The 11339-nt window shown below is 30.0% G+C and overlaps 1 protein-coding gene across 4 annotated transcripts; it reads left to right on the forward strand.

Moving 5' to 3' along the window:
• The first annotated feature begins 198 nt into the window (after positions 1 to 198).
• Positions 199 to 10512, forward strand: LOC135135216 (probable cytochrome P450 4aa1). 4 transcript variants are annotated; one of them, XM_064064234.1, is made up of 11 exons: positions 199 to 334; positions 2210 to 2303; positions 8353 to 8520; positions 8630 to 8827; positions 8877 to 9053; positions 9116 to 9164; positions 9212 to 9338; positions 9386 to 9529; positions 9585 to 9822; positions 9873 to 10052; positions 10172 to 10512. In XM_064064234.1, the coding sequence occupies exons 3-11, from the start codon at positions 8358 to 8360 to the stop codon at positions 10336 to 10338; spliced, it is 1443 nt and encodes a 480-aa protein (XP_063920304.1). In that variant the 5' UTR covers positions 199 to 334; positions 2210 to 2303; positions 8353 to 8357; the 3' UTR covers positions 10339 to 10512. The 4 variants fall into 4 exon arrangements, with proteins under 4 accessions (XP_063920304.1, XP_063920302.1, XP_063920301.1 ...); XM_064064232.1 differs by lacking the exon at positions 2210 to 2303 and having other exon boundaries at positions 200 to 334; XM_064064231.1 differs by lacking the exons at positions 199 to 334; positions 2210 to 2303 and adding an exon at positions 3970 to 4200.
• The last annotated feature ends 827 nt before the right edge of the window (positions 10513 to 11339 follow it).

Consider the following 11339-nt stretch of genomic DNA (forward strand, 5'->3'; position numbering starts at 1 on the left):
AAATAAGCATGTACAACTTTTAAACCAATGAAGTAAAAACGGTGGTTTCCTGAAATTGAAATTGAAATTTCGCGCTTAGAGAAAAACAAACAACGCTCCGAAACCGGATTCGGAAAATTAAAAATTAAAAAAATAGTCAAGAACGTAGCCAATCATGTACAGAGGAATGTCATTCTCGTCTTCGTAGGGTCAAGGGGATTGCATGACGCTTGTAATGTGCTCAGGAAGATTTTCAATGGTCTCTTGGTCATTTCTTGTGTGCCAGTGGCCAGTGCTAGTTGAAACATGTGTTAAATTTTGGTTTGTGGAATGTCCTTTGGAATTTCATAGACGGGTAATTGTTTTGTTTAAATTGGTCCAAACTACATCCAAAAAAATCCAGAGTTTTCGAAACATTATAATAGCTGAATTTGCGAATTCTATTTTTTATAATAACCCTTATAAGTTAAAATCGAGATAATGTATGGTAAAGAAGAATGCCAAACGTTTTCTTCAATATTTTTACAAGGAGACGTATATCAATTTGGATGGACGCAATCCAAATTTTTGGGAATATGGATTGAGTCTTTGTTGATTTATTAATCAGTACAATAATTTGTATCATTCATTAGTTTTTTTAAGTAACTCTAAAAACTATGAGTGCGTTTAATAAACCAGAAGTACAGAATCATAATATTTTGCATGTTTCAGACAGGATTTATTCCGCAAAGTTTTAAAATGATGTCATTAATTGTTTAAGAGGGGACAAACGTATAAATTTTGATTAACGATTTACCGTGGCTACGATAACCTTAAAACGTTTACAAGATTTCAGACAATTCGGTTTTATATAGTTTCAAAGTTAAATGGCAAGATGTTATATAACTTTGATTTTTTCCAAAAATCTGGATGTCTTATTTTATAAAATTAAAAAAAATGGTATTGTAAATTTTGGAGATGACGTCATCCCATTGGTGGCGGAGATGTTTAGTCAAAATTAGTAAGCGTTTTACCATCTACAATAATATACATATAAAATGTGACAACAATAGGTCTAGTAGCTTCGGATACTATTTGTCTAATAAAAAACGACACAGGCAGACGAAGACAGATAGATGGAAAGTTTTTTCGTACTCTAGGGGTCATGAAACGTCGAGAAAATATAAAAGTGACCATTCTCACCTTTACTTTAGCATTACATACATATTTTTATTTTAACTTATAATTATAAGGATTATCATCAAAAATTAAAATTTCTTAAATCGAATCTTAAGTAATTTTTCGAAAATTCTGGATTTCTTGTACTGTACTTCACAGGCGAGGGAAGTTGTGTCTAAATAACCTTCGACCAATTTTTTTACTTAAGTTATTACATGATCCACACATAAACTTCTCTCTTGAAATTTACAACGTTTCGTTCATTTATGGCAAATCAATTAATTTTAAAACGTTGATCCCTTTTGAGAGAAAGTACTTTGAAAATTTTTATGAATCAAATAAATAACATCGTGAACCGAGGAATGAAGAGTTTAATTTGTCCTTGGTTTTTTGATCTTATTTGTGTTCGATAAGTTGAATTTGCCAACTAAAATGTGGTTAATTATCCCCACCACCAATGAGATGACGTCATCTTCAAAATTTACAATCAAGTTTTTTTTTAAATTTAGACATCCAGAATTTTTTTTCAAAACTGAATAACAATATTTTGCAATATAACTTTGAAACTGCAAAACCGATTGCTCTGAAATTTTGTAAATATTTTAAGGTTATCGTAATCATGGTAAATCGTTAATCAAAATTCATTTTACCCCCCCCCCCCTCAAATTGACGACGTCATTTCAAAATTTTGCCGAATCTTATTCAATTTGTGCAAAATATAATAGATAAGACTACACTTGTGATTTATTATTGCATTAAAAGTTTTTCAATTTCTTATACAGGGTGACTCATAAACATTAATGAATGAGTCAATTTATTGTATTCATTAAATCGGGAACGGTTTATTACGTTTTTTTTTATTTTTAATGCATTCTATGTTACTGTTGTGTTTATTTTGAAAGTACTTTGTTTTAATTGTAATGGGGGGCAGTTCACTATCTAAACTTCCTGAGTTAAAACTTGGAGTAAATAATAACTTGAATTTATACATAAACAACATGGAAATAAATTTTTTGTTGTTTGAATTCTTGAAAGTGTGGCATAATTAAGGTTTGCCGTTTTTTTTTTGCAGGAGTTTTTAACTTTAATAACCGAAATAAATGCACGGGACCACACCGTTATTTACAAAACCGGATTTCAACCATAGTAAATCAAGCTATTTAGTTGTAAGTGTCAGAAATGCGAGTGTTTAAAACGCATAGTGCCTATTGTGGCTGCGTTTAGAGCAAATTGACCTTCAAGAGAAGACGCCCTTCGAGTCGCTACCGCTACGTGGTTTGTTTTTGCTCGACTATTCATATTTAAAGTTGACACCATCGTGGTAATTTGTGCTTTTGCATGTAATTACTGTAATGACGATTTTTCTTTTTCTCATGTGACATGAATTTGTGACAATTTTCCCTCCATATTGCGCATTTTGATTTAAGGACACTTTTCCAACCTTGGGGTCCATCACTTTACATTTGAATGCATTCGGGTCAACAAACAAAAAACACATAATGCTGACGATCACCAAATTTTGAATTTTGCTTTGGTGTCTAAGTTTGGAGGGATGTTTGAATTATTATTAGAGCACAAAGCAAAGAACAAAACATACGCAAAGGGACTGCTCAGCAGCAGAATTAATGTAGAAAATATTATGCATTTGTATCGTTGGGTGTGTATTAATTATTTTTAGGCGAGGAGCTTTTCGTGAATAACCTTTACGACGTCTTGCAAATCGTACATTTACTCAAACTTTAACAATGTTTCTACTTTGCTTTGTTTCAGGTGCACAATGAATATTGTGTGGGATTACTTCTCAGGATCAATGATGGGTTATAAGAATTACGATAAAATGATGTATAAGAAAGATAGTAGACGTTACTGTTAAAAATTTTAAATCCTTACGATTTTAAGTTTATTTATTCTGAAGTCATCTAAATATTTACTGTAAAATAACGATTAACTCATTACCATAATAATAGAAAAACTGATCAAATTCAGAATTTTCCGAAACTAAAGTGCAGTACAATTTATAATGTTTTTCTTTATTCAAATTATTTTCATGATTTTTTTGCAGTAGGTAGCAAAGAAATATAATATATATGAATGAAACGTTAATATATTTGTTTTCTTTTCTTTGTTGTCAAAATGTACGCACTTAGAGCATCGTAAATATTATTTTATTATCACCTGTTTTTGTTTGCTGTGGTGTCTGCGAATTGGATATTTATATCTCTAAAGTAATACCTGAAAAATATGTATAAGGTACTCTTGCGATAAGTTGCTGTAAAAAAGAGATATGAAATTTGAATACTACAATGAGTTATTATCTTTAAAGGAGTACTTAGTCGCCAAGAGTTTTCCTAATAAAAGTTCTGGAAATAACGTTTAAGTAAAAATCATCCTTTTGTATCACGTTATGTTCATACAGGTGTGTTTATACGAGTTATTGCTAAAAATTGTAACACTCTGACACAGATTTTTGATTGCAATTTTTTTACCTTCGCTGACAGTATTATACCGAATTATGTATCACCGGAAACACATCTCTTTAAAAAAGTCTGTATAAATTTGCATAAACGCGTATATATATCTCACTATCTTAATTACAAGCCCTTGACCATAAAGTAATCCTTGAAATTAATTAGAGTTTTCTCATATACACTGTGACCCTCATTATAATTGCTAATTTTGAAATTTTGTATACCGGGAGTGGTACAAAAATTTTACGATCGATTTGTGCCTTTAAAAAGAGAATAGAAAAGTTCGTAGGCATAAAATTAGATTATTTATTTCCTGGTGAGTTTTTTTTATTGGTTAGAGGTTTACATAACTTTGCTTTTATTTTAACATGCGACTGGAAAAATTTATTGTGCCTACCTGGTATATGTCTATATTGTGATTTAAAAGATCCAATTCTCTTAATTAGCACCGTGGATTTTAAACTTCACGCTGTTCTTTAAAGAGTGGAGGTGTAAATTTGTGTTACAACAAAATTGTGGTTCGTTGTTCGGGTAGTGTGGTCTTGCGATAGAGTTGATAAAAGTGTTGAGTTAACTATGTCACAATTTAATAAAGGTAATAACTACTCTATTATTTTTATTATTTTTTAAATTTAATGTTTATTCCCTTTGCGTGATGATGAACTTTGAGTTTTTCTTTTTTAATATGTTTTTGAATAAAGTTTCAATATTAATTTTTTGGCAGAAAAAATACAGTTTGATTAATAGCCTCTATTTCTTAAAATAATGTTCATTTCCTAAAATGCATTTAAAATTTGATATCACTTAATCCGGTAGTTTCAGAAAACAGACATACAGACAGGAGACAGACAAGAGATATATTTTTTCATACTCTAGTGACTATGAAACGGCGAGAAAACATGAAAGTAGCCGTTCGGATATTTTTTAATCATCAGTTTATAGAGATCTACCGACTACAGTCGGCCGACTGTTTATAAATGCAACAGACAGTGTTTTTTTTTTCTATTTCTCTGACTACCTTAAAAACTTGTTTTATTTTAATAAAAGGAATAACTGAAGTTTCTTTTTTTTCCAAAAAATGTGTTAAATTTTTTTGGATAATTTTAACATTTAATTTTTTGTAGTAACTCAGTACAAAAATAAAGAATAACACAATTTAGGGCAGTTTATACAATACTTAACCAATTTTAACCACTTTTTTGGAAAATTTTTGGAAATTTTAAATGCGCTTTGCGTGTTTATTGGACCATATATCGTGACGGCGATTTCAGAATCGTAACTAGCGGAAGATTATCTACACTTTGACACCAATTTTCGGTCGATTAAACTAATTTTAACCGGTTTTGACAAAGCCGACTAGTCGGCCGACTGCAGTCGGCACATCTCTATCAGTTTATATATTTACGTTATTAGTTTCTATTTAAAACACATACTTGTTAAAAATTTCAGTGGCAATTTAAAAATCTTCTACAACTTTACTATTTTCATCGATAATTCAAAAGACCTATAATATTTTGGACATTTTAGAAAATATATACCGAGTGTTCAAAATTTTTAAACTTCTTGTTATATTTTAAAATGAAGAATATGATGGATAAAGACAAGATACCTCCAAAATTATTGTGAATAGTGACCAATTTCAGGTACCCAGCACCAAATAGTGAATTAAAATGTGATGAAATTTCGAAAAGAAAATTATCGTGATCTTCAACATTTGGGCAAAAGAATTTTTTAAATTATTTTTTCTCTCCTTCATTAAGGGTCGTGATCAACGTGTCATAGATTTGGTACGCAATTTTTTGAACACTCTGTATACAGCATGTCAGAAGATTTCAGAGCAGTCGGTTTTATGATTTCTAAGTTAAATTGCCACATGTTGTTAATAATGTTATTCTTTTTTACAGAAATCTAGACGTCAAAGTTAAAAAATAAAGGTGGATTAATAAACTACTAGTACAGGAGTGTGTTAATTAACATTACAAAATATTATACGGCTTACAAACCTGAGGCAAAAAATCGTTTATTAAGATGCCAGTTCGTAGTTCATAAAGTTAGGTAAATAATGGAATAATTCATATTTTTTTTGGTTAGATATATTGAATTTTGTACAAAATACAAATGTAAAATGTTATTGCGAAAAATAATTATTTTTTTTATAATTGGATGCAGACTGTGTTCATCTGATTTTACTTTTAAAGTGGTTATTTCATAAGAGATGAAGAATTAATCTGGGAATCACTGCACGTGCAGATTCTTTAATAAAAAAAATATATATATAAATAATATATAAATAATATTGTGTACCTATTTTTTTTACCTTCAAATATTAATACGTTAATTAAGATAATAAATAAAAATATAGTACTAATAAAAATAAAAATTATTATTTATATAATCTAAACCTCGAATGTTTTATACAGGAGGTAATAATTTTTGACTGACATAAGAGTAAGGTCCAAATATCTACCCAGTAAATTATCAGTGGTATAAGTGATTTTAAGAATGAATCTCTTTGACGAGTATTTAAATATTTAAAAGGCAGTTATTATAGGTAGGTGAAACTCAGATAAATTTAATGTAGAAACTATTTATTTTAAATAACTATAGTCTTAATTACGATTTTAATTTTTATCCATTTTATCTAATATTTTTCGTGCATGGCTATTTTTGAGTGTCCGAAGACTGTTTCAACCAGGAAGCGATATTGTCCTTGTTTTGAACACCTTCCAAAGATTTGTGCAACTCACGTTTAAAAGCGATCGCTGACAAAACTACAAAACACTATGGTAATTGCAGTATTACTCGTAATTTCTATTACCTCTGCGTAAAAGAGTCTTTCTTGTACTGTACAGTTAGTATCAATTTCTACTCGAAGTTAGTGGCGAGTGCGTTTTCGATTTTACTTAACGCTTTTCTAATTATTTAAGAATATATTTAACGATTCGGTGTTATGAATTAAAGATATAACGAATATATTATTATCTGGACGCAGAAACGTTAGGTAAGGTAAACTGGAATTTTGTAATTTGTACTAGCAATTATGTTTCCACAAAATAACTACAATTAGATATAAAGTAAATATTGCTTTTGTTATTATTAAGATAAACTTTTTTAAAATTTTTTTGTGCCAATCCGAGATCGTGCACGATATCCAATTTTAGAACATAAATTGATAGTCCGTGTATGTAAAATGAAATATATTTTTCAATATTTACTAGTAAATGTTTGATTTTTTAAAATCAACAGTCCTGTCTTCGCGTCATTTCCTCATACTTAATGGATTTTTAATTTATTCATGCAGTTGATATTAAACATTTTCTTTCGCGATGCAGAAATTGCACCAGCTAATGACAGCAGAAATGATGTAACACGGAGATCTGATGAGTGAATGTAGGCATTATTATTTGATTTGTGTAGATTTATTTTTACGTTTTACTTCTATAATGGCATACGCATTAACGAGAAACGTGCTCCAGTCAATACGAAGTGCTGACATTTACAAATTGTTGTTCATGAACAGTTGTTATTGTGTTCCATATGTCGCGTCGTCTAAGTAATCCATTATTTGTTAACTGATCCTTAAACTTTTAATTTGTGTGATATATTTTTTATTTATGTTTACATTTCAGTTACATGAAACAAGAAACAAGAAAAGACAAATTTTGCCTAAATCAATTATAAAAAATTGTATAATGAACACAATGTAATCACCACGTAGGTTATAAACTGTGAATGAAAGAAAGTTCATTTATGTCACTTTATGCTTTATTTGCTTCCTAAGTGTTTCATACGGAAGTACTGTTATATGGTATCATTTTGACGAATATGTATCTTTTTTGGTGTTTCACAGTTCGTAGAAAAAAAAACGTAGGTCTTCCTTTTCCATCTGTCTGTATACTTTATAGTTCTAATCGTACTTTAACTTTATGATCTAGAATGTCCATACAATAAAATGCCTATCAAAGTTGATCTATTCACACCGAAATAAACCGACAATATCATTTTAAAATTTTATTAAATTAATCTCATTGAAAATGTGTATGGGAAATACCTTTTATGCTTATGATTTATAATTCACTTCTATTTTTAATTTTTTCCGATGACATTTTATTACGATAAAACAACCATCTAGGGATTCTTATGCAACAAATAAAATATTTATTTACCTCTTTCTTGAGTTGATTATGTCACTGCAAACAAACTATGAATGTTTATTAAAAAATCTTGTATTTATTTTTTAGAACTAATTATAGACGACTTCTCAAATTTACTTATTTTATTTGTTTTACTGATTTTCTTAGAAATGTTAAAATTATTGATTTTGGATATATCCGAATTAATGTTGTATTTATTTTATCCCCACTAGAAAGTGTATGAAACAAATGTTAAACATTTTTTCTGCTGAAAATACGTTGACATGCTTTTTGTGCTTTGGAAGCGAGAGAAATAATTTTCCAGTTTATGAAGCAGAATTACGTTATGGCGTGTTTATAAGGTTTGTTTATATCAAGCGTCTGTCATTAAAAACATATTCATGAAAAACTCTCAGAAAAACCGACACATCCGTAGCAGACAAATCTTACAATTGTTAATATTTATAAGATGCAGTCTGCTTATTGTAGGTAAATTAGTTTTTTGAAATTAGTTCTTTATTTTTCTCCGAAACACTTTTATATTTATGCAAAATACGCATAAAATAAAAAATGACATTGTATTATTGTAATTCTTGTTTATTTCTTTTTTTCAGAAAAAATGTTTTGGAGTGATTCATTTAGTAACTTACTGGTAATAACAATAATGATAATTCTACTGTATTTCAAAAACTATTTCAAAGCTGTGTACTTGGCACTTAGACTTCCTGGACCACCGATTCTTCCTTTACTAGGCAATGTTCTGCTTGTTACAAATAGTAAAAGTAAGTTTATCAGACTATAATTTTGCGACAGATAACATGGTTAAAGACATTCACTGATTAATGCAAAGCAGATATAAATGTATATTGTGTCCTGTGGTGTTATGTTTAGAAATGGAAGCTATCGCTATAAAAATGCCTGAATTATACTCTCCCGTTATGAGAATTTGGATATCCATGATTCCATTTTTTCTGGTGTATGAACCCAAACATTTGCAAATTGTTCTTGGCAGTAACAAATATTCAACTAAAAACATGTTGTATTCACTTTTACATAACTTTATTGGAGATGGTCTAATAACCAATACAGGTGAGAACAAGGACAAAGAAAAGTGACTTAATCAAGACATTGTCTTTAGGAGAAAAATGGAAATTACATCGAAAACTAATTCAGCCGTATTTTCATATTAATGTTCTAAAAGTCTATTTCGATGCTTTCTTTAAATATTCCACAGTCATGGTGGCAGATTTGGAACAAGAGACTGATGTCAACGTGGTAAAATTTGCAAACAGATTTGTTTTAGATGTTTTACAAGGTATTATAAATACAGAATAAATATTAATTATATACAAAAACGTATATGAAGATATTTTTCAGATACTATACTAGGACTTCCTGCAAGGACCGATCAATCTCCATACAGAAAGTAATTACGACTATAGTAACGAAAAAAATACATATAATTTTTTGTAGGGGTAAACTTTTTATGCCATATCGCATAACGAGACCGTGGCTACTTTTGCAAACTCTTTTTAAAAGAACAGAATTTTCAAAGCAAGAAGCCGAACACCAAGTTCTGTTAAGAAACTACACAAGGAAAGTAATAACCGGAAATTTATGTCTGTAGTTTTACACGTTAATAGTTAGATTTTAGAAAATAAGAAGAACTCTTTTGGGTGCAGTAACTTTTCTGTTAATAATCTAATGGAAATGATGATAGAAATTTCTAAAGAAAATGAAGAATTTACGGAAGAAGATATTATTAACGAAGCGTGTACCTTCATGTTGGCTGTAAATAGATTATATTGTTAAAGTAATAATAAATCTACAGTCAAATCATTTCTAGGGTCAAGATTCCATTGGAGCTGCATTAACGTTTTCTCTTTACTTTCTTGCTCTGCACCAAGACGTTCAAGACCGAGTAATGGATGAATTAAAAAGTATACTCAAGGGTGCTAATCGTCCAATAACATTTGAAGATGTAGGTGAAATGAAGTATCTAGAACAGTGTATTAAAGAAACACTGAGACTGTGTCCAAGCGTACCAATTATTGCCAGAGTACTAACTGAAGATTTGTCTCTAGGTATATAACTACTGTTGTCGCAAAAAATATTTTTGTTACATAATTTGCAGGAAAATATGTGTTACCCGCAGGAGCCAATGTTTTAGTAGCGCCTTTTGCCACGCATCGCTTGCCACACGTTTTTCCAGATCCATTAAAATTTAATCCTGATCGATTCTCAACAGAAAACAAGTCGCAGATTCATCCTTATGCATATATTCCGTTCAGTGCAGGACCGAGAAATTGTATTGGTGGGTGTTTACTACTGTTTCAGGAAATTTTGCTATCACGAGGGGACCGGTATTCATTTTGATGCTTAACTCATAAATACTTACTGTTATATTTAAACTATATGGGTATTCATTTTCAGGTTACAAGTTTGCCCTAATAGAACTGAAAACAGTCATATCACAAATATTAACAAAATATCATTTAACACTGGCTCCTGGACACGAAAAACTAAATTTTTCTTATAGGATAACTTTAAAAGCAAAAAATGGAATTTGGTTGAGGCTGAGGAAGAGATGTGAAAATTAGCTAACAAAACGTTTTTGATACTACTTATATTTTGTAGCGTAACGCTTATTTACAAATTTTATATATGCAATAGATATAGAGATGTATTGATAATATTTTTACAGCAGTTATGTTGTCATACTTTAATTTACATTCTATAAAATGAAAATAAATGTTTACTCTGTCATAAATTAACTTCAATTGGTTTGTCATATAGGTACACCATGTAATCATGTCTTCCGTGATAGCAGTCCTAGGTGTGGCCATCTCTCAGTGTAATACCTAATAAACTTTTTTTTCGACCTTATCGGATATTTATGCCTGTTTAACGATTTTAAGAATGTTTCATTGACGTAGCTAACCAATTTATATGGACGAAATATCATCGAAGGTCATGGTAATTTGGACAGGACAGTATTCCTGTTTAGATTCGAGTTCGATGTCTTTTACGAGAATTATGAAAGCGATATTTTGGTTTAGGAATTTAACTTTGTTTGATCACTTACTTTGTAAATTTCGTAGTAATATTGTTTTTACTTTGCTATACTTTATTACAGATTTTAAACAACGAACACACTGCGTAACATTGACTATCTATTGCATTTAAATAACTTCCTAGCAAATAGTATCTACGTATTTTGCAACTTCTAGGAAAAACAGAAAAACTACACAGGGAAAGTAAGAACCGGAAATTTATCTCTGTAATTGTAAAACGGAAATGTGTTATTTTCATAGTACACTATTTGGGCGCAGCTACAAGGTATATTTTTGAAAAATTTTGGTACCACAAATGGTGGTACTTCGTCTATATAGCGCTAAAATAATTTTCAATATGAAATTAAAGCATACATTATTTACAACAGTTCAGGCGTGGATCCCCTGACACACGACCGAGGTACTTTATTTTGACCAATTTCAAAATTTTGAAATCGCATTTCATTTTGTAAATACAGTCCGACCTCTATAATCCGAAATCACGATTATCCGAACATCCAGTAATCCGAACAGAGGCTATTTGAAGT

The sequence above is a fragment of the Zophobas morio genome, unplaced genomic scaffold, assembly GCF_036711695.1.
Source record: "Zophobas morio isolate AGI-343-1 ecotype UQ-CSIRO unplaced genomic scaffold, CSIRO_AGI_Zmor_V1 ptg000024l, whole genome shotgun sequence".
Taxonomy (NCBI): Eukaryota; Metazoa; Arthropoda; class Insecta; order Coleoptera; family Tenebrionidae; genus Zophobas; species Zophobas morio.